General features: G+C 39.2%; 1 protein-coding gene across 3 annotated transcripts in view; it reads right to left on the bottom strand.

Annotated features, from left to right (window-relative positions):
- The window catches only part of grb14 (growth factor receptor-bound protein 14), a 93,132-nt gene that overhangs the window by 9,355 nt on the left and 59,561 nt on the right, over positions 1–24,216 (bottom strand). For all 3 annotated transcript variants that reach the window (XM_063005655.1, XM_063005656.1, XM_063005657.1), the window contains 7 exons: positions 23,586–23,742; positions 11,824–11,945; positions 11,111–11,185; positions 10,096–10,233; positions 6,147–6,257; positions 5,701–5,796; positions 2,149–2,211 (listed from right to left, as the gene is read on the bottom strand). In XM_063005655.1, the coding sequence (XP_062861725.1) occupies positions 2,149–2,211; positions 5,701–5,796; positions 6,147–6,257; positions 10,096–10,233; positions 11,111–11,185; positions 11,824–11,945; positions 23,586–23,742 (762 nt within the window). The remainder of the gene's footprint in view (positions 1–2,148; positions 2,212–5,700; positions 5,797–6,146; positions 6,258–10,095; positions 10,234–11,110; positions 11,186–11,823; positions 11,946–23,585; positions 23,743–24,216) is intronic.

Below are 24,216 nucleotides of genomic sequence, written 5' to 3'. Positions count from 1 at the left end.
TTAATTTTAAGATTTCCAGACCTCTGTTTTTGTGCAGTCATGCTGCCATCCAGTGTTTAAATATTGTAATTCCTTATTAAAAGGCTTAGCTTGCTTAGAGGGAATTATTTATTTGGATTAGTGGGTTTGTATTGATTGATAGTTAAAGACATAAATCATGACATTAATGGACTATTTAAAGCTCACTAGCTTTTAATCCTCTATAATTACTAAGAAATAATTACTTGCACTTTTCTAAAGCTTACTGGCTTTATTACTCATAAAAAAAGAGTTAGACAATGCTTGAAGTGGCTGGCGGTTTTACATTTCCAGGAATGTATGTGATCTAATTTTGATTACAGTTTTTTGTAACACCCCCCCCCTCCCACAACCCTCCCTATTTATCCAGGCTTGGGACCGGCACTACAATGCACTGGTTTATGCATCCAAGCGGCTAGGTACCTATAGGGCAATTCATTGTCTCCAATTAGCCTGGCTGCATGTTTTTGGACTGTGGGAGGAAACCGGAGCACCCGGAAGAAACCCACGAAGACACAGGGAGAACATGCAAACTCCGCAAAGAAAGAACCTGGACTGCCCCACCTGGGGATTGAACCCAGAACATTTGCTGTGAGGTGACAGTGCTACCCACCGTGCAGCCCAGTTTTTTGTCCATCAATCAACACTTAATAAACCCATAACTAATATGTATGAATTTAATACAATTAAAATAAAATTAAAATAAAACAATAAAAAAATTTTTTTATTATGTGCTTTAATATTTTTACATGCTTAGAACTTAATGGCAATTTCTCTGTTGCAATTTGCATTGATTGAACATTGCTTGAACACCCCTGGGTCTATAAGAGCCTATAATGTTTTACTGCATTGCCAAGATATATGTGGATCTCTGTGAAATTGTACCAAAGTATAATTCATTACAAAGATATAAACACATCTAAGGCTTTGAGTGTTTCAAGGACCAAAACAGCCTCAAAAATTACAAATGGAAGAAGCTTGTCACAGCCTTGTAAGGTAAGAAAAAAAAACAGTCAGTCTAAAGGAGCTCCAAAAGTCCTGTGTAGACATGAGAGTCCCTGTTGGCTGGGCAGCCCTTCCTGCAGCACATAAATCAGACCTTTATGGGAGAGTGGTAAGACAGAAGCCATTTCTAAGTAAAAGGCATATGACAACCACCTGGTGTTTTATAAAGGCATGTAAAGGACTCTTGCGGCATAATAAAAGGATTATGTGGTCTGATTAGATTAAATCAGCAACAGGTGAAAGAGGTGGTTGCAGCATCCTCTTATAGAAGTGCTTCTCAGTGGCAGGGACAGAAAGATTGGTAAGAATTGAGGGACGGATTAATGCAGCCAAATAATAAAAAAAAAAACTTGAACCGGATATGACAATTCACTTTCAACAAAACAATGACACAAAGCATACAGATAAAACAACACTGGAGTGGTTTTATGGCAAGTCTCTGAATGTTTTGAGAGGATCTACCATAACGAATGGGAAAAACTGTTCACATTCATGGACACACACACACACACACACAAACACAAAACACACACACACACACACACACACACACACACAAACACACTCACTTTTTTGCCCTAATCTCTGACTTGTGACCAAAGGTACTTTAATCCTCCTGCACTTCTAAGATCTGCAGCACAGCTGAGATCTGCATATGTGTGTACGTTGGTGTATAACCAGGTTAGGACACACTTGTCCACAAGTCCAAGGTGATGAGTTGTAAAGTCAGCGAGCAGCTGAGGCTGAGTTATATTTAGAGTAATCCTGCCTCCTCCAGCATGTTTAACACACAAAAATAGCTCGGGGCTTACTTCCACACAATACTTTTATTTAGAGGCAACACTGCTAAATTGTTCTTAGAAACCAGCATAATCCCCCATTTATGGCATCTGCAAAGAGCTCTGCTGGCCAGGGCTAGTAGTAGGACAGCCAGGCCTAATTTAGATGAAGATTCTGACCTTTCTTAGAGCCTTTAATTTTAGATGTGTGCTAAAAATTAATAAGTGTTATGTAACTTCATGTTACAATGTTTAAAAATGGACTGTGGTCATTTTAGATGGACATTCATTACAATAAAATTAATTTTTACTGACGAATAGAAAAGCCATGAGTGAAGGATCTCACCATTGGAGAGCTTTTCTGCTTTTGATGTGGTTGGATGAAGTTTTGGTACAGCTGCATCCCGAACTGCACAACACAACACAGAACAATTGATAAAGTGATATTAGAGCTGGTAAACTGGATCTACTGGAGAAGGGAATAGCTCATTAAAAACAATGGTCCCTATTTTTGTGATTGTGTTCCAAACACAAAAACAGCATATTACAGTGTTAAAGTTTTATTGTGGCACATAAATTACTTGAATTTTTGTACCTCACAAAACAAGTGGTCACATGACACAGTGGCATAACAGTAAAAGAAGTTGGGTTAACATGATACAATATTAAGTGATCTGAGTGCACAAGTTCCAAAATAATCTGGTTTTCTCTGTCAGCTTAAAAATCAAATGTACAGTGTATCACAAAAGTGAGTACACCCCTCACATTTCTGCAGATATTTAAGTATATCTTTTCATGGGACAACACTGACAAAATGACACTTTGACACAATGAAAAGTAGTCTGTGTGCAGCTTATATAACAGTGTAAATTTATTCTTCCCTCAAAATAACTCAATATACAGCCATTAATGTCTAAACCACCAGCAACAAAAGTGAGTACACCCCTTAGTGAAAGTTCCTGAAGTGTCAATATTTTGTGTGGCCACCATTATTTCCCAGAACTGCCTTAACTCTCCTGGGCATGGAGTTTACCAGAGCTTCACAGGTTGCCACTGGAATGCTTTTCCACTCCTCCATGATGACATCACGGAGCTGGCGGATATTCGAGACTTTGCGCTCCTCCACCTTCCGCTTGAGGATGCCCCAAAGATGTTCTATTGGGTTTAGGTCTGGAGACATGCTTGGCCAGTCCATCACCTTTACCCTCAGCCTCTTCAATAAAGCAGTGGTCGTCTTAGAGGTGTGTTTGGGGTCATTATCATGCTGAAACACTGCCCTGCGACCCAGTTTCCGGAGGGAGGGGATCATGCTCTGCTTCAGTATTTCACAGTACATATTGGAGTTCATGTGTCCCTCAATGAAATGTAACTCCCCAACACCTGCTGCACTCATGCAGCCCCAGACCATGGCATTCCCACCACCATGCTTGACTGTAGGCATGACACACTTATCTTTGTACTCCTCACCTGATTGCCGCCACACATGCTTGAGACCATCTGAACCAAACAAATTAATCTTGGTCTCATCAGACCATAGGACATGGTTCCAGTAATCCATGTCCTTTGTTGACATGTCTTCAGCAAACTGTTTGCGGGCTTTCTTGTGTAGAGACTTCAAAAGAGGCTTCCTTCTGGGGTGACAGCCATGCAGACCAATTTGATGTAGTGTGCGGCGTATGGTCTGAGCACTGACAGGCTGACCCCCCACCTTTTCAATCTCTGCAGCAATGCTGACAGCACTCCTGCGCCTATCTTTCAAAGACAGCAGTTGGTTGTGACGCTGAGCATGTGCACTCAGCTTCTTTGGACGACCAACGCGAGGTCTGTTCTGAGTGGACCCTGCTCTTTTAAAACGCTGGATGATCTTGGCCACTGTGCTGCAGCTCAGTTTCAGGGTGTTGGCAATCTTCTTGTAGCCTTGGCCATCTTCATGTAGCGCAACAATTCGTCTTTTAAGATCCTCAGAGAGTTTTTTGCCATGAGGTGCCATGTTGGAACTTTTAGTGACCAGTATGAGAGAGTGTGAGAGCTGTACTACTAAATTGAACACACCTGCTCCCTATGCACACCTGAGACCTAGTAACACTAACAAATCACATGACATTTTGGAGGGAAAATGACAAGCAGTGCTCAATTTGGACATTTAGGGGTGTAGTCTCTTAGGGGTGTACTCACTTTTGTTGCCGGTGGTTTAGACATTAATGGCTGTATATTGAGTTATTTTGAGGGAAGAATAAATTTACACTGTTATATAAGCTGCACACAGACTACTTTTCATTGTGTCAAAGTGTCATTTTGTCAGTGTTGTCCCATGAAAAGATATACTTAAATATCTGCAGAAATGTGAGGGGTGTACTCACTTTTGTGATACACTGTAGGTGTACTGTGCAATAACATATTTCTAACAGAAACAAACCAGAAAAGTTGTCCAGAAAAGTTGGAACACTTAGTAAAATGCTATAAAAAAACAAGAATACGTTTTTTTTTTTTTTCAATTCTCTTGAACGCTTTACCTGAACCTTAACAGGCAAGTACAAAAAACTGTTTACTGACCAACTGGTATTCTGTAAATATATATAAGAAATTAATTTTGATGACTGCAACACATTTAAACATTTCCATTTCCATGTTTCCCAATGGTCCATCACGTTTCCTATTAATTGTTGCAGTTTTCAAGTGAAAATTTTGCCATGTTGTTATGAAAGTGATGCAAGAAAGGTCTCTTACTAAACAGCATAATCTTGGCATCCCAGAATTAGCAAAACATTATTTAAAAATGGCAAGTCGTATCTTGTTTTCTGATAAGTAAGACATTTTAAGCGTGTGTAATTAATGCAACAAAAACAGGTCACAACATCCTCGGAGTATAATATGATTTTAAATGACTAAATGCACAGTACAAAAACAAACACCATATCCAAGAAGGAAGTCAATTTCTGCTGCCAAAGCCTCAGTACCCACTAATAAATAGTTTGTTGTAACTAATTTACCATCAATGCAAAAATAGGCAACATGTGATCATAATTGTGAATTAAAAATCATTTAGTCTGTTTGAATATATTGGAGTATAATAGCCTATCTTTGTTTATGTTTAAAGGGTAAAAAGGGTAGAATCTTGATTCTAATGGTGACTAAATGTACTACAAGTCCTGTTTGTGATTAGTAATAGAGTGGTTTATTGTCATTAATATTAATATATTATGTATTATTATTATTATTATTTATTGTAATGTATTTAAGTAATGGGGTTAAAATGGCTATTTTAATTTATAGAATCTGTTTATAGAAGCTGTTTCTAGTGGTTAAAACAATAAAGGACAACAAAAGTTCAGCCCCATCCAACCCTCAACACACAAATATCTCAAAGTAACCACTGTATCATAAGGTGATAGTCAATGTTTAACAATAATTGTATACATGGTTGACCTAAATATTGTACTTTTCAACCAATTTGTTTTTAATTAATCCTAATCAGGCCTGTGGTTGGTCAGTCACCTACTGGTAATGCTAGGTGGAAAAGAGAAATTCACCTGGGACAGGGCACCAATATATCCCTGTGCATCATACTCTTACTTATGCACTTACTTTTAAAGGCAATTTTAAGCAGCCTGTTCAATTTCTGCATGACTTGGGAGGTGGTAGGAAGTCAAAATGACTGAAGAAATTCCACACAGATGCTAGAGGAACTAGAACTAGAGAAACAGTTCCAACAGCCCACATTATATCTGCTGCACCATTGTGGCACTACCAACTAAGCACGAATGGGTCTTAAGCCCTACCAAATTCGAAACACACCAGAGTTAAACTGCATTACCAAGCTGCTTAGGTCCAGACGTCACTCGGAAATGATGGACCGAATTAAATGAAAAAGAAAGACGGTGCTAAAAAGACTTTTCACCTTGAACAGGCGCATGGCCGTGATCCAGCAGGTTCTGGTCTGCTCAACATCAGCACACAGCAGCTTTAGGTCCCGAGCTGAGCTTGATTTACTGGGCTGCACACAGAATCACATGCACAACCTCATCTATCACAATTTATTGTGATAATTTATCACCCATTCGACCTGGCTGTCAATGTGTTTAAAGTAAGTTACAGCTTCTCACAACACTTCAAAGATAACAGAAGATAAGAAGCCAGACGTTATGTTTAATTACAGTTTTATAAAACTCCCATCAAACAATGAGAGCTAGACAAATAGGACGCTTAATTAGGGTGGTTATATCGTAAAGCTAACTATGCACATCTGGCATGTGTAATATAATCTGATATTGCACAAGTAAATATGTAATCCTTCTGTGTTTGTGGATTTAAGTGGGTGTGTTGTAAACGAGCAGGCACACATACCTTTACACAGAACGCGTAATCTGTGGGCGCGCCGTGGGTCTTTCTGGCTGACAGTAAAGTGTAGACATCACTGTCACAGAACTCAGCAACGAACTGCAGATGCCTGGGTTCCTTACAACAGCAGGGAAACATAAAAGAGTTAGATATTAATATATGTTACAATTGAAGTTATGAAAACCTTTCCCGCTTATGTGAAAGTGATAAGTAGGAGTGAATGTACCCTGCATTCCCTGCATTCATCCCAGAGTTCCAACACTAAGCCTGACATAGCATGGGGATAAATGTAAACATGTGCTATGCTCAGCATCAAGCACACTGTCAGGGCACATGCTAAACCTATGACGGATGTACTGCAATATAGAGTGAATGTACAGCGGAAATAAAAAGTGGTAATATGTGTTAAATATAGTATTTACACCGATCAGCCATAACAATAAAACCACCTCCTTGTTTCTACACTCACTGTCCATTTTATCAGCTCCATTTACCTACCATATAGAAGCACTTTGTAGTTCTACAATTACTGACTGTAGTCCATCTGTTTCTCTGCATGCTTTGTTAGCCCCCTTTCATGCTGTTCTTCAATGGTCAGAACCACACAGGACCACCACAGAGCAGGTATTATTTGGGTGGTGGATCATTCTCAGCACTGCAGTGACACTGACATGATGGTGGTGTGTTAGTGTGTGTTGTGTTGGTATGAGTGGATCAGACACTGCAGCGCTGCTGGAGTTTTTAAATACCATGTCCACTCCCTGTCCACTCTATTGACACTCCTACCTAGTTGGTTCACCTTATGGATGTAAAGTCAGAGACGATCGCTCATCTATTGCTGCTGATTGAGTTGGTGGTCACAGGACGCTGCCCACGGGGCACTGTTGGCTGGATATATTTTTGGTTGGTGGACTATTCTCAATCCAGAAGTGACAGTGAGGTGTTTAAAAACTCCAGCAGCGCTGCTGTGTCTTATCCACTCATACCTGCACAAGACACACTAACACACCACCACCATGTCAGTGTCACTGCAGTGCTGAGAATGATCCGCCACCTTAATAATACCTGCTCTGTGGTGGTCCTGGGAGAGTCCTGACCAATGAAGAACAGCGATAAAGGGGGCTAACAAAACATGCAGAGAAACGGACTACAGTCAGTAATTGTAGAACTACAAAATGCTTCTATATGGTGAGTGGAGCTGATAAAATGGACAGTGACAGGATTTAATGTTATAGTTGATCGGTGTATACTTCCAAATTCCAAACTACAACCATGACATACACAAAAAGTGTTATTACGTAGCTTTATTTCACTTTCATACATTTGAACAAAACAGTACAACACATTGTCCTGTCAAGAGACATGGTGGGTCAAAAGCCTAATCTGGAAGCACTGGGAGCAAGGCATTAAAACACACTGAACACTTAGTCACTTTTTTAATGACTAAAAAAAATATGGTTTGTTGCCATATTTGCCCTTCATGGGCCATACTCTAATTGCAAATTACAGTGTAAAACTTATTTTATATAACTTATTATATATAGATACAGTTGTTATGTTACCGCAGTGACTATATAAGGTGTATATAAGGATTTTCTTGGGTGGGGTCTTAAAGATGTGTTGCATGTTTTCTTCTTTGCAATATATTTGTCTTACAGAGCAATTATGAGGGCAGTCGAGTAGGAAGTGTTTAATTGTGAGTGGCAAATTGCATGTCTGGCAGGTCGGTGCATCGTCTCCTGTCAGTAGGTGTCTATGAGTCAAGTTTGTGAAGCCAGTATGATGTCTGGTGTAAATGGATTCCTCCATTCGGTTGAGGGAGTAACATTACCACTAATTAAGTAGCTTAAACTGTTTACAAAAACTTTTCAGAACTGTAAATCACTTTAGATTAAAGTGTCTGTAAACGCTGTTAATCTGAATGTATCATTTATTACTATTGTCCACCTTTCAAAAACATGCAGAACGTTACTGGCGGTCCTGGATTGCCCTATAATGTGAGTAACTGAGAGCATAAATGTGTGAATGTGGCTTGTTCCTGCATTGTGACTACTGCTCTAGTTGTCGCCAGAACCACTGCAAGTCTGGTAGTATGAAATACAGGTAGTAAAAATATAGACGGACAGCTGGAAGGCAGCTGGAAGTTATTAAAAACTCAGCAGAAGGGGAAGGTAAATTATAAGTGGTGCAATCTTGGTTTTAATTGAAATACTGGAGCTGATGGTGAGGTTCTGTGTGAGAGCTCTGAAAGCACAGCTGAGGCTGTAATAACGTTGTTATTCTAAAGCATTGCAGTGAAGAAGCTGACAATGCAGCAACAGGATTTAAAGTGTAGGAGGACATTAAGGCTTATAAGACTGTGGCTTTTGTTGCAGCACAGGGACTAAAATTACTAAGCCAGTTCAAATCATGTGGATTTACTTTGAGGGTTTATCTAAGCTCTACTTAAAAGGTGTAGTTTTAGCATTCTGTGTTTGGAAAACTAGATCAAGGACTTTGCAGGGTATGATTAAAATCAAGGGCAATCCTTCCACACTGTTAGACACTTACAGCAATTCCTTCTCTTTCAAACAGGGCTGCCCTCTCAATTACAACCAGGGTGTAATTTCTTACATGAGGAGATAGAACCATACATGTTGCAATGCCAAAGCCTTTATCTTAACAACAGTGAAAGGGAGAGGGCGAGTAAAAAGAAGAGAATCGGAGAAAAAGGAGGAAAGAAAGACTTTCCAAAGCAAAGCAACACAAAGCGAGTCTTTGTCTCAGTTTGTCTATGTGCTCCACTATTCTGTCTTAGCCAATAACACAGACAAACAAAAGAGCCAGCGAATGAGAAAATGATAATGAGCTGTGTTAGGAGACATGCTATCCAACATAAAACTACTATTTTTGGAAAAAACATCTAGAAAAAAAAAGTTAAAACATTGCAGCGCTGCTCTGTGGCTCAAACAGCATTACTACGTAACGACCAAGCTCCTCTTACACACTCAACAACAAGTCTTTGTTAAAAATAAAAGAGAACTGCTTGGCATGGCACATAGCAGGTATAAGCTTTACCTGGAGTGAGCAGGAAGGATTCAGAGGCTGGCACGGACCCAGAACCTGTCACGCAAAATCCAGCCTGACCAGTTCTACCCAGTCAGGCCCACAATGCCACCCTGTTCCAATCTAGCCATCACCTACAGCAGCAGGACTGAAGGAGATTAGTGCCTGAATGAGGGTGCTTGGGAATGAACCGTTGCAGGCTTATCAAATCGTGCTCTGTCTCGTATATCAGTCTCAGACTGGCTGAGCTAGAGGTGATTTGAGTGAGTAACGTCACTAGTCTTCAGAGGAAGATCAGATGGTGCATGGCATGATTAGAACTTTTGGCTGCAGAATGGCATAAAGAACTGAACATGTTCAACCTGCTTACACTTTGCTATAGGGTGTGGGTTGTGTAAAATATTGCAAAGCATGAATATTGAGTAGTAGTAGTTAGTAATTAATGTACTGGACTAGTAATCAGGAGGTTTCCTGTTCAAGCCCCACTGCCACTTTTGGGTTTCTGAGCAAAGCTCTTAAGAGGAAGAAGAAAACCTTTATTTGTCATGTATACATATACAGGTGTACAGTACAACAAAATTCTTTTTCCGCATATCCCAGCTTGTTTGGAAGCTGGGGTCAGAGCACAGGGTCAGCCATTGTATGCCACCCCTGGAGCAGAGAGGGTTAAGGGCCTTGCTCAAGGGCCCAACAGTGGCTGCATGGCAGAGCTGGGATTCGAACTCTCAACCTTTCAGTTAATAACCCAAAGCCCTACCCACTAGGCTACCACTGGCCCATAACCTTCATTTGCTTAAATGTATTTAGTCATAATTGTAAGTCGCTTCAGACAAATACGTCTGCTAAATGCTGCAAATGTGAATGTAAATAACATGTAAAGAATCACTGCTTTTTAATGCTTGTATATTACCTTTGATGTGCCCTTATTAGAAAAGTAGAGCCCAGATCTTCTTAACACAAAGTAGAACTTCTTCCATGACTTCCTGCCTTGATCTTTTGAGTAGAGAAAGCCATGGATTTCTGGACACGTGCTGGAGTTAAGAAAGGTCTAAAAGCACAAAAAAAGAAACAGTTTTAGTAGGAAAATCTTTATTGTTCACTGCTACATGTGAATCTAATACAAAACAGCTTTATAGTTCTAATGAGTTCTAATGTCCTTGATTTATTTATTTATTTTTTAATTAGGATTTTAATGTCATACTTTACACACTTTGGTTACATTCATGACAGGACAGATAATTACTGCTTACACAAGATTCATCAGTTCAAGTTTAATGTCAAACACAGTCATGGACAATTTTGTATCTCCAATTCACCTCACTTGCATGTCTTTGGACTGTGGGAGGAACCCACACAGACACAGGGAGAACATGCAAACTCCACACAGAAAAGACCCAGAAATGTGTTTACATTTATTTATATTACCTTTTTTGTAGAAGTTAAAAATGTCCAAATACATGTCATCCTTTTTGGCTAACAAACATTGCTAGTCTGGGTTGCAGTAATCTGGTTAAACCTGCATGTGCAAACCAATAATCTGTTCAAATGCTGTTTAATAATGCAGTGTTTCAACATTTTCTGTCTCTCTAAATTATTTGTAATACATAATGCAGTACTTAAATAATACTTATCATTTTTAACTGTTAGTAAATTATTACAAACCCCAATTCCAGAATTTTAAGAAAGTTTAAAATCACTGTAACTTTAATATTCTATTAACTTCTCGTTTGCCTCTGTCCCAACTGTTTTGAGTTTTCTGCAGGTATCTAAATGTGTCTATATTTACGAAATGCAATGAAGTTGATCAGTAAAAACATTGGAAAACTTTTCTTTCTACCTCTGCATCAGTTAATATCTGCTACTGGAGTAATCCAGTATCTTGTTTATATCTTTAACATAAAAGGTGAAACTAAAGAAAGTGGTACCTGGATGAGCTGGGAGTGGTTCATGAGGCCATTGGTTTCGTTTGATATAGACACCATGTTCTCTGGAAAAAAATCCTGTTAACAGGACAAAAAAAACATCTATTATTACAGAGAAACACTAAGCATTAGAATTAGTCTAAAGCTGTAACAAACCAAACCCTAGCATGGTTTCTCACATGCTTTAAAACTTGACTTCCATGTCACCCCTATAACTCATCATTTCTCTTAACCCTACTGAAACAGGATAATCCTCTCTAATCAGACTAATGAAAGCCAGACAGAAGTTAAACTGAACTTTAAAAGCTGCACATCTGTCTCAGACCTCGAGTGAAGCTCTACAGATCTCGGCTAATAGGACCCGTAATTGAATTGACTCTCTGACTGCCCAGGCCTTGAGTTTTACAGGCCTCAACTCTGTGCAACAGATGGTTTGGGCACAGGGGACACATTTTGAAAAATCTTTTGAATGTTTATTTAACCTATTCTAATTACGCAGACATTATCTACCATGCTGATAGACCTCACAAAGGCTGTTTATACCATAAAATGGCAAATTTTCTTATAGCAGGTGTTTGCTATTAATAAGTTTGGGTAGGGAGTAGGGAAGGTAAATCAACAAGGGTTGACATTAGGTCGAAATAAAATAATGCACAATGTTTTACATCAATTAAAAATAAATACAGTAAACATATCAACACGAACACATCACACACCAGAGGTTTTTTGAAGAATTCGTATTTGGCATAATTTTTCCTGAAATACAGGCGGCTGTCAGAGTCCATGCCCCAGTTCGACTGCACCTCCAGGACTGACTCATGATCTTCTATTATTCTCTCTGAGGAGAAAAAAAATACAACCACAAAAGTGTGAAAAGAGACACAAAGACTCATTATTTGACAAAATGCATCCACTCTGAGAATTAAATATTGTTATTCACTGTTCTGAAGTACTGTACTTTACAGATGCTGTATTAAAGATTTGGACTGTGATGAACCCCAAACACAGATTCATCTAAAGCAGAGGTGCCCAATATGTCGATCGCAAGGTGCACGCTCGTAGATCGCGCCTCATTCAAACAGGTCAACGTGATTGACATGAAATGTGGCCATTGTTTATTTCATTTGCAGTTTGTTACCATAGCTACGCCTCAGCCTGCCTAAAGCACTGCTAATCTAGAAAGTTTTCATTCATCAGTAGCCATTTTTGCATTTTTCCTTTTGTAACCTACACTGTTTGTAAAGATAAGTGTGCAACCAAGCACAAAAAACCCAAAAACGTTTCTATTCAGGCAAGACCACTGCAAAGACGGCCATTTCGTTCAATTTCGAGAAATTTGACCCCTACAATCTGATATTTATATTAAGTCAAGCGCCTCTGCTGGACAATTTTGGAACTTGCTGGCTGAGGAAAATTATCAAAACATAAAAATGTACCACATATTTGACAGCATTTTTTGGATCAACTTACTTGTGTGAATCAGCCTTTTCCAACATAAAAATAAATAAGTCTAAATAAGTCTAAGTCTAAATACGGGTCCACTCTTACTGATGAACACTTGAAAGCTGCTTGAGAATTGGTATCAGCAGCTATTGTCCAGACTACACAAACCTGGCCGACACCATTCAGTTCAAATCATCAGAATAAGGTTAGTGTGATTTTTCAGTCACTCAAAGTTTTTAGATGACCTGTCGACTAAAATAGTAGATCTTAAGCCACGGAAGTGTGGGCACCCCTGGTCTAAAGGTTACAACTGACAAGTATGCAAAAAAGCCTGCATCATTCTAATGTGCATGTTACACCTTAAATAGTCAACAGCATAGTAACTAATGTTTCAATTAAACCAGATAAACCTATGCTAGCTGGTTAGCAGTGTGTTTATGCACTGAGGAAAAGGCAATACACAGAATGTATCAGAAATAGTAATTACTAACATACAAATTGTATGGCTTATTTTAAGTAGGGCTGTATGTGATGTAATTTTTTTAGACTGGGACTAAATGCACTTATTGCTGTTTTCTCAGTATTACAATAGTGTTTATTATTACAATAGAAACTTTATGTACAGATACTCCATAATAAATAAAGAAGCAAACAATAAGCCATACAGTGAGCTTGTTGCATGATCATTAGCACTTTGTCCGGTTGTATCACTTTCTCCTTTGGTTGTAACTTTACTCTGCTGTGCTTTATGTGGCTTAAACTTTTTTTACGGAAAGTAAACAAGAGCTAACAGTCATGAAAAACTTGTTACTGTAAAAGCTAGCTTAGTTCTGGTCGCCCCATGCTCAGTTTGTTGCATGTCTGTGGTATAAACTATTCAACTAGTGGCTCTGTGGGAAACAACACTGAGCCAACAGCTTGACCAATGCTAGCAAGTTGACTAAAGCAAAATGAAAAAAAATACAAGCCTTGTTGCTTTTTGCATATTTTTGATGATTTGAGGATTTGTCCTTTTTCTATAATTCAGTTACCAGAATTTTGTGAATTTTCTCCCAATATTTTCAGCCCCATCTTTTAGCTAAACATATGACATTAGCCTGCTAGCTAACTATATGCCTAGCATGTGCTACACTGTGTAATCAACAGGCTGCATTAAGCATTGTGAAAGGAGTGTAGAGACAAACCAAAGACTAGAGCCAAACTTGTCTGACCAAACTACAACCACATTGAACCACACCATTAACTAGCTTAACTAGCTTACTAAAGCAAATGAACAGCTTCACTGGCTATCTAGCTAGACCATTCTGCTGAATCTGTGCTATTTCCATCCCCAGGACATTATATGTATAAATGTATATGAAAATTACCTCTAATTAACCAAAGTGTAGTGCACATTGATCTAATTGCAAATTTAGGATATATAATTTAAACCGTTCATAAAAACTCCCTATAACACTGAAGAAATTGTGTTGTCCCCACTCTCTAACAGTACACTTTACAATTAAAGAGTAAAATCCTTTTTTTCCCTTGCATTGGGTCCTGGGTTCGATCCCCGGGTGGGGCGGTCCGGGTCCTTTCTGTGTGGAGTTTGCATGTTCTCCCCGTGTCTGCGTGGGTTTGCTCCGGGTGCTCCGGTTTCCTCCCACAGTCCAAAGACATGCCGCTAGGCTAATTGGAGACACTGAATTGTCCCATAGTTACCTAGCCGCTGGGATGCACAGACCAGTGCATTGTAGTGCCAGTCCCAAGCCCGGATAAATAGGGAGGGAAGGCATCCGGCGTAAAAACTGTGCCAAATCCCGCCGGCGACCCCTAAAGGGAAGAAGCCGAAAATGCCGACCCATAACCAAAAAACGGGACAAAGGCTGAGGAACAAGAAGAAGATTGTTTGATGACTCCAGATCCCATCTATGTTTTTAATATTAAGAATATTTATTATTCATAAGAAAGTTATAATAATGTGGTTAAAATACATGTTTTAGGTTTTCACTTAGTCCTGTTACCCTCACATATTCATCCTTCTGAAAAATGTGGAAATATTCTACAAGTCCCATTTTCAACAGAAATGTACATTATCTGTATCTACTGAAGCATGAACTCCAAGCTGAAAGTAACAGGACTGAGTTTCTAACATAGAATTTGTAAATACATGAAATATAGTCATGTATTTACAAATTCTATGTTAGAAACTCAGTCCTGTTACCTTCAATCCTGTTACTCATTTACAAACATCTTCTATCTAGAAACCTTATAAAAATTAAACAAAGTTGGCTGATATTGACCAAAACACATTCAGAGTAGTTAAGTGTGTGTTACTAGATTTAGTGTTGAACTAAGATAAAAAATGAAGTGGAATGGCCCAGCTAAGCATGATGACTTAGTTCATGCCTAAGTCTTATAAGGACAGATTCATTCTATGGCAATTTAGAGTAGCGCAACAGTTAAAGTATTTAATCTTGTTCAAAATAAACAAGTTAGGTGGGTAGCAGAAGGTAAAAGTGGCACAAGCAACATGGGTTTTGAGAACCTGGGTGTGATTCTCTGAGATGTTTTGCATGTTCTTGTTTTTGGTTATCCCAGAGCTCACAAGAATTAGTAGTATGGCGATTGTTTGTTTCACAATTGCTCTAATTTTAGAGGAAGTGAGTAAATGGTTAGGTGTTAGTTAGTTAGGTAAGGTTAGTGCAATGCACTGCTGCCCTGTCCAGTGTGTTTCTGCTTTGTGCTTTGTGTTTCAGGAAGGACAGAGGGAGGGAGGGTTGCGAGTGGGCTTTAGACATTGAGACATTTACTGTAAACTAAAAGAAACTCTGCAGCTGAAGAACCCTTGGTGTTTTATAATTTATACTTTATGCATTGACCTTTTCATGACTGGTAATGTGGGTTTAAGAAATTAATAATTAACCGTCTTTTGACTTTTTCATCATTAATGAGTAATCATGGATAATAAAGAGTGCATGGGAGCCAGGGGAAACCGGGTGAGCCGGATGCATTGCATCACTTCATAATTAAACATTATTCAGTTCCATGAACCCGAACGAATGTTTAATGAATGAATGGAAAGCGGCTATTTAGAGGAAGCCATCTGGAAGAGTGAGAATGATGATATTCAAGACTAATTAATTCCCATAGCATAACAGCAATCAGGTCTGGCAAAGCTCATCAAAATGCACTGGCATCCTGGGTGTCTCTCTGGGTATGTGTGATCTCCTGCTGTGAGGCAGAGGGGATTTTGATCTGTGGACAGTTAAAGCTTTAATAAAGTCCTAGATTAGTATTTTATAAGGTAAGAGCATAAATAAGTTTCACACTGCATTCAACATGCATGCTTTTGGTATTTCATAAGACAGATGATTTTATATATTTATTATTAAATGACTTTTTTTCTTTATTCTAAGACCTGTGGAATTTTAAAGGTAACAGCCCCATCTGGGGATCAAACCCAGGACCATCTTGCTGTGAGGCGACAGTGCTACCCACTTAGCCACCGTGCCGTCCCATAAGCTATGCAAATGCATGGGCAACATAACTGATATGCAAGTAAAAAAATCCTTAGGTGGTTGCTAGGGTATTTGTTAGCAGTTGCTATAGTATTCTAGGTAGTTGCCAAGATACTGTTACCTGGTTGTTAGGCTATTCCCAAATTATTCCTTTTAGTAATGGTATCCCAAAGTTGCTATGGTATCCCAGGTGGTTAGTAGGGTGTTGCTAGGTGAACACTATGGTATTCCAGGTGTTAAGGTGTTGCTAGGTGTGGGGTGTGCTATCTCAGGTGGTTGCTAAGTTGTTGCTAGGTAGTTGCTGTGGTACTTATAGTGGTTACTGGTGTGTTCTTTGTGTAACTGTGTCATGGTGACATGAGGGAAGAATACACCAATCTTTGCACCCAGTTCATTCCAGTGGTAAATATCAGATGTAAACCACAGCTACACTGCAACCACCTGCACACAGCTTAAACAATGAGGCCTTTGAATCTGGTCAAAATGTTGAAAATTGCACGATAAGTTAGAGTAAAAAATATAAATCGGATAGAAATAGTGATGCATGTTACATGCCAATGCTTAATTACTATTCAAATAAAAGGCTGAGCACTGTGTAGTACTTTTGATCCCAGACATGCTGCAAGTGAGTCAGAGCAGAAACAAATAAAAAAGTAAACCTTTAATTCCCAGCTGTTGAACCTTAAGACTGTATTTAAGCTAAGTGTAGGATTCTAGTCAACATTGATATCAGTAAAATACACACAGCAGGAAAATCTACTGGCACAAGCAGCTAATAGCGGTCAGTGCAGTTCACTGGGCTGATTGTGTATAATCCAGCGTTCTTTACCTCTAAACAACAGCCAGCGATGCACAACCTGATTAGATTTTCCTTATGCACAGAACATTTAAACACAGCTTCTGCACTGTCCAATCAAATCATGGTTTATTACGTTAGTAGCATGAGGTTGTGATTTACTTTGTGAGAAAATATATAATGTATTATTTAAGACTGTGTTTAAAAAACGTACTAAATAAAAAGAAATACCCTTGCCTTGGTTTAAAATTATACAGGGGGAATATTTAAGAGACAAAATATTATAGTGTTGCTCACCACAGTATAGAAATTACTGAAATACTGGTAGTCCTGAATATTTATCGTGGTAAAATTCTTTCAGAGGTGTCTAGGGTTAGGGTTAGTCTTAAAATGTACAGTATATCATGTCTGTGTTTAGTGTTTGTATCCTGAGAAGTTCTATATTGGCTAATCTAATGCCCTAGTAAGTGACTGAAAGTAATTGGTACCCTGTCCAATGTGTATTCATGGCATACATTCAGTGTCTCTAGGTGTGACCGTAACCACTGAGACCATGATCAGTGGTTATTAAAGAAAATTTGTACTTGTTGTCCACATTAAATCACAGATTATTCCACAAAACTTGTAAGCTACCTTTAAAATTAATAATAATAATAATACATTTAATTCGTAACGAACTGTACATTTGATACAAATCTCAAAGTGCCACAAGATAAAAGACATCACTACAAAAAATTATAAATAAGCAATTTAAAAGATAGCCGCAATCACTACATTAATTAAAAATTACTCATAAGTCCTGCTAAAAAGAAAGGTTCTGAGTCTCTTTTTAAAAGTCCCAACTGTCTGTGGTACCCTCAAATGGTCAGGGAGGGCATTCCAAAGGCGAGGGGCAGCAGAACAGAAGGCCCAATCACACATGGTACTGAGCTTGGTTCTTGGAGGGATAAAGCTAAAAAATAACCTCTGGATTTACTATGGTAGTGCTGCCTACTTTATGGTACTAACTGTAAATGTGTAAGGGCATAGTTATAAATTACACTTAAATTTAAAGTCAGTAAATAAGCCTGTCTGTAAAATAAAAAGTATTGATAAGGTTCAAGTTTAACAGGTTCAAGTTTAGTCTATCTTAGAGTGATTTAGTCTATCTTAGAGTCACTAATCTTATTTTAGGGCAGAAATGTAGGATTGATTGAATGAATAAAATGATTGTAAATAAAAATAAATAAAAGAAGAGTTCATATACAGTTATGTAGTAGTAGTAAATTATTGCTTCCAGAGAATTGTTGCAATTACAAATGCTTTGATATTCACATATTTAGTGATATTCCTGAAACGGACTGGGCATAATTGGCACCCTCATATTAATAATTGGTAGCAGAGTCTTTGGTGGAAGACAGGCTTTCTGACATTGGGCCTTACATTGCCCTCAAATTCTTTGACAGTGTTTAAACTGCATTATGCCATACACACAGTCAAGGCATTCAATGCTAAGAACAGAACAGCAGTCCCAAACATCTGTGGACCTCCATCATGTTTGATCGTATAGAGACTGTGGTCTTTTCTTTGAAGGCCTCATTTCATTTTCTGTAAACAGTACAATGATGTGCTTTACCAAAAAGCTCTATTCTGGTATTTCGGTCCCATCTGTCCACAGGATGTTCTCCCAGAAGGATTGTGGCCTCCTCTGATAAGTTATGGAAAACTCCAGTCTGGGTCTCCCACCATATGGTCCCATTTCATTCAGATAATAGAATTTCAGTCTTCAGGTCAGCTTGAATTTGTTTGCAGGATGATTGAGGTTCAAAAATCTTTTGTTGCAATCTTCCATCAAGTTTTCTTTTCAGTCCACATTCAGGATAGTCAACTACAGTGTTATGGGCTGTTAATCTGTTAATGCGGTTGCACACAGGAACGTTAAATTTTCTGAAGATAGACTTGTAGCCTTGAAATTGTCCATGCTTTTGTGATATTTTTGTGAAACAAATGACAATACTTTTCTACATGTTTTCTACAACTTTTTAATGCCATCAGCAAAAAATATTTTTGGTTGAGCGTGTAGTCACCGATGCACCGCTGCTTTTACATCATCATCACATGAAAATCTTTTTTCCTCTTAAAGCTTCTTTGAGCGTCAGGTGGAAATCAGATGGCGCTAAATCTGGACTATAAGCTCTCTCAGTCTCTCAGACACGACGGATTACTACTCCTCCCACCCTCACTGTTTCCAACGAAAATATAAAAGTGCGGAATTTTTTTGAAGATCTGTCGTACTACCTTGGTTAAGCATCCTGCACATTGAGTTTATTTTCAATTCATGCAGGTGTGCGGCATCACCTGGCACCTCAGTGGTAAAGTGGTCATTTGTGTAATTTTTATATTATATTTGTATTACCAGCACCTGTTACTTGCCAATGGTGAGTTTAAGTTCAAATAAAAAGATCATGACATGATTGAAAGCCAATTATTTCCTACAATTTTGAGAATAAAAATTGTATAGTTCAAAACTAACAAAAAAAGTTCCCTTGAATGTGTAGAAGCTTCTTGCATTTAACATCACACAGTAAATTAGGGTTGTCCATAATAAACTGATTTACCAAAAGCTAACAAAAAGGTTAATGCTGACAGTTGCTATGAACAAAGAGCAGAGCTTCAGATCTGTTACACACAAGCAGTGCAGAGTGGTTTTGATTATAAACCCATTCACAGACCGCACTGCATTTCTACCCCAAAAACCACATCATGAACAACAGCTAACAAAAGCCACAAAACTAACAAAAACCTCAAGTAGAAGCTGTTTTGTGTCAGTATGGATTCTGACTGTGTATGAATCTGAGAGAATTTCTGTGTAACGTTTGTTAGATTTTTGTATTAAAATGTATAAAAATGATTAGTATATTTTGCATCATGACCTTTAGTAAGATAGAACTCTGCTTATCATGTAATATTAACTACAAAATGTTGTCAGTAAAAGCTTTAAGATAGTGGCTGCATTTTGCATTATTTATTATTAGCATGTTTAGCTAGCCTTCGTAATGGACAGTCGGCACCCAACTTTGTTGTCTGTTTGTTAATTTTATTAGGATTTTAACGTCATGTTTTACACTTTGGTTACATTCATGACAGGACAAGTAGTTACTCATTACACAAGATTCATCAGTTCACAAGTTTTAACGTCAAACACAGTCATGGACAATTTTGTATCTCCAATTCACCTCACTTGCACGTCTTTGGACTGTGGGGGGAAACCGGAGCTTCCACATAGACACGGGGAGAACATGCAAACTCCACACAGAAACGCCCCACCTGGGGATCGAACCCAGGACCTTCTTGCTGTGAGGTGACAGTGCTACCCACTGAGCCACCGTGCTGCCCCCCCAACTCTGTTGAAAATCTACATTCAGATGGCTGAACTACTTCTGGTCACGATGTTTATGTTCATCTTAGTGTTCTACATGCCTGCCAAGTTTGCTTTGCTGTGTGGTTTTACATTAAATAAAGCATAAACACTTGCTAATATTTTGACGCTTGTCAGCTTATAGTCAACTAATGACGGTTTGGAAAAGTTTGCATCCCCACTCTAGACACTTTTTACATATTTTACTTATTAGAATAGATTGAGCTACTGATGCATAGCAATGTACTTATATTTAAAGTGACTTACAAAATCTGCAAACAGCTGGATAATATAAAGGTACAGAGGAATTGTCTTAAATAGTGTTAAAAAGGCATGTCCAGCCGCTCAGGTGGCGCAGCGGTAAAGTACGCTAGCGCACCAGAGTTGGGGTTTCGAATACATCGTATCGAATCTCAGCTCTGCCTTCCGACTGGGTTGGGCGGCTGCATGAACAACGATTGGCTGTTGTTCAGGGTTAGGGGTAAAAAGTCGGATCATAGGTCCTCATAACTGGTGCGACTGCGGCCCCTGCTGGCTGACTGATGGCGTCTGCACAGGGCTGAGGAATAATGCTGACGGGGGTGTGGCCCTCCATACACAGTGCCCGTCGGTGTATGAACTCGACTCATGCAGGTGAAAAATGCAGTCTGTACTGACTGTACGTGCCAGAGGGGGCGTATGTCAGTTGAGAGGCGTCCTCAGTCAGCGATGAAGGGTCGAATCAGTATAGAGGACGCAATCAGGGTAATTGGACACGACTAGATTAGGGGAGAAAATTGGGGAGAAAAAAAAAAAAAAAAAAAAAAAAAAAAGCATGTCCTCAGATCAGTGGAGTATGACCCAGGCTTTCAGAAGACACTTGTTATAAAGAATAAATCAAGCTAAGAGGGAGTGCAGCCTTCCAGCACAAAAAGCAAATGCTACTTAGATCTCTATACCATAGAGAACTATAACTATAGAGTAAAAGTTATTTTAGTTCTTCTACAGTTTTGGCTTTCTCAAACCACAATCGATTAATTGAGGGTAAGGCCTGTACTCTCAGACACTATATAAAACCCTTGGTGTCTGCGGCAGACTCAGAGCACATTAACCCTCTGAAGTCTACTCTTAACTCAAAGCACATTTACACTGCCTGATAGCCGCACAATGCTGACTTTAGATTAGATTTCCCGTACAGTAAAAGCATTCAGTCTAAGTCACAGCTTCAGTCCCGTCTCATGAGGGCCGAGCATGGTGTTGGTTTCTAACAGTCTGTTACGAACTGATCGCTGTCTGACATGGTAAAGATGTTTATCTGTGAGTGCTGCAGCATGAAATCTATGTAATAACCTATTTTACAGTGCATGAACAGAATCTCCAGCACCATCTTTACAAAATCTGCATAGCATTACAAAATCCGACAGCTGTAAAAACTCGGCTTTGTGCACAATCCCCTGAAATAAAGACCGTCTGAACTATGCAGGGCAGAGTCTCCTCACTTCACTAGAACCTAGATAATCAGTGATTCAGTACTCATTTTAGATTATTTACATACAATACACATAAGATCCACATGTATAATCAGGTATTAGCACTTTTAGTCACCTAACATTTTAATTTGCCAATTAGAAGAATAGAAGAAGAAGAATGCCTTCATTTGTCATATATACATATACACATGTACAGTACAATGGGTGTATCCAAGCTTGTTTGGAAGTTGGGGTCAGAGCGCAGGGTCAGGCATTGTATGTCGCCCCTGGAGCACTGAGGGTTAAGGGCCTTACTCAAGGGCCCAACAGTGTTGGCATAGCAGAGCCTGGATTTGAACCGTCAATCTTCCGAATGATAGCCCAAAGCTCTATCAACTAGGCTACCACTGTCCCTTATTAATTAACATTATTAATTATCACTTATGGCGGCACGGTGGCTCGGTGGGTAGCACTGTCGCCTCACAGCAAGAAGGTCCTGGGTTTGATCCCCAGGTGGGTCGGTCCTTTCTGTGTGGAGTTTGTATGTTCTCCATGTGTCTGCGTGGGTTTCCTCCGGAAGCTCCGGTTTCCTCCCACAGTCCAAAAACATGCAGTCAGGTTAATTGGAGACACTGAATTGCCCTATAGGTGAATGGGTGTGTGTATGTTTTTCTGCCCTGCGATGGACTGGCGCCCCGCCCAGGGTGTTACTGTGTTCTTTGCGCCCATTGAAAAGCTGGGATAGGCTCCAGCACCCCCCACGACCCTAATTGGATAAGCGGTTAAGAAAGTGAGTGAGTGAGTGATTAACATTAAATACGTTTGCTAGCCAGATAGTTATATGGAAAAAAATATGGCTCACATTAGTCATAAGTAGACATGAGGGGAATGTTATTTAAGTGTTAAGTTAATTTAGATATAATTTAGCCATAATCTCTTAAATTAATTTAACCATAAATAACCAAAATAGGTCAAGATAGCTTTTTAAACATACAGAGGTGTAATTTGCCCTACTGTCAGGATGAGTGGAATACTAATAATACTAATAATAAATTTGACGTGTTGACCAATGGGCCTTAGGTTTGTCCTCATGTTCTCTTGGTTGAGCACCAGTTCTTGAACTTGCGCTCTTGTAATAGGTACACGGTGCTCGTTTTATTAATCTCCCGCTTCTGTCATTCATAGCTACCAGTTTCACTAATCTTAAATTCTGCAGCAATTTAAGTCTCTTTTTCCAGCTTCTCTCTGGAAATTCATCAAGTAATCTCACTTAGTTTGTGTTACGTCTGCTGCTGTTGAGCTAAAACACGAATGGCCCGCATGGTAACCAATATTATACATTATTAAAATGACCTTGTGTCCCACAGTATAATATCACATTGTCAGGTCTTACTGTAGTGCAGTGGTCCCCAACCACCGGGCCGAGGACCGGTACCGGTCCGTGGGCCATTTATTACCGGGCCGCACAGTAAGAACGAATAATTAGAAATCGCTAGAAAAGCAGTTTTTACTGCTTCTATTTCAGGTATAATTGTCTTATTGTCACCCCTAGGTGGAAGCAGTGTCTAGTTGCAGCAGAAAAAGAGCTCATTTTACACAGTTTGTGAGCAATATTATTAAATCCTCCCTCACCCGTCGGTCTTATATGAAACCGGTCCGTGGTGCAAAAAAGGTTGGGAAACGCTGCTGTAGTGCATTTATTTAGTTAAACTCACAGATAATATTTTGTACCAGACCAGATAAGTTCTGTGTTTTTAATGGCAAAACTCAAAAATCATTTGCAGTTCTGCAGCACTGGACTGAAGACAGATAACAAAGCAAACAATGATTCCATTATGTTCCAATCAGCTAAATGAGGAATTTGTCTCATAATGTCACAGATGGATGTGCTTACCGATTCCCAAGTGAGCGAGGTGCTCAATCAACGTCCAGCTGTGGTCGTCGATGCAGTGGTTCTTCAGAATGAACAGCTGGCAGATATCACGGGCAGTGATGTCACTGGGGACCTCCACAGCTCGACTGCTGTTGTCCTCACTGTACACTTTGATCACCTGCCACACAAGAACCTATTCATTAGCAGGCTGAAAAGTTTGCAGACTGACAAAAAAGGGAAATAATTGAGATGAAATTGTGCTGACGGACACGGAAATGTGATCGGAAAGACGCTGAACTGAAGAGACGCTCAAATCTAACGCTTTATTATATCGCTTTTGTGAGAAAGACTGGAATCAGTACGCTGATGGAGCTGATTTAATACCACAAGCCTACCTTACACACTAAACACTCCATTCATTTCCAGTGTTAGAGTCAGGCCAGCAAACTGAGACAAAATCATGAATGTTCCCTTTCACTTAGTTCCTAGCCTAGTACTCTCCGAAATTAACAGCAGGTCGTAGTGAAGTCTGTATTATTAACAAATCTGACAAGTTTGGAACAGCTGTCGATAGATTCCTACAACTGTGCCTTGCAGAAAGAGAAGTATTTAAACATTTGTACAATTTACTTCACATGCACACACAGACAGT

Source organism: Trichomycterus rosablanca, chromosome 12, assembly GCF_030014385.1.
Source record: "Trichomycterus rosablanca isolate fTriRos1 chromosome 12, fTriRos1.hap1, whole genome shotgun sequence".
NCBI classification, from domain to species: Eukaryota; Metazoa; Chordata; class Actinopteri; order Siluriformes; family Trichomycteridae; genus Trichomycterus; species Trichomycterus rosablanca.
Note: the sequence above shows the minus strand (reverse complement) of the source record. Positions and strands in the feature narration are given on the sequence as shown.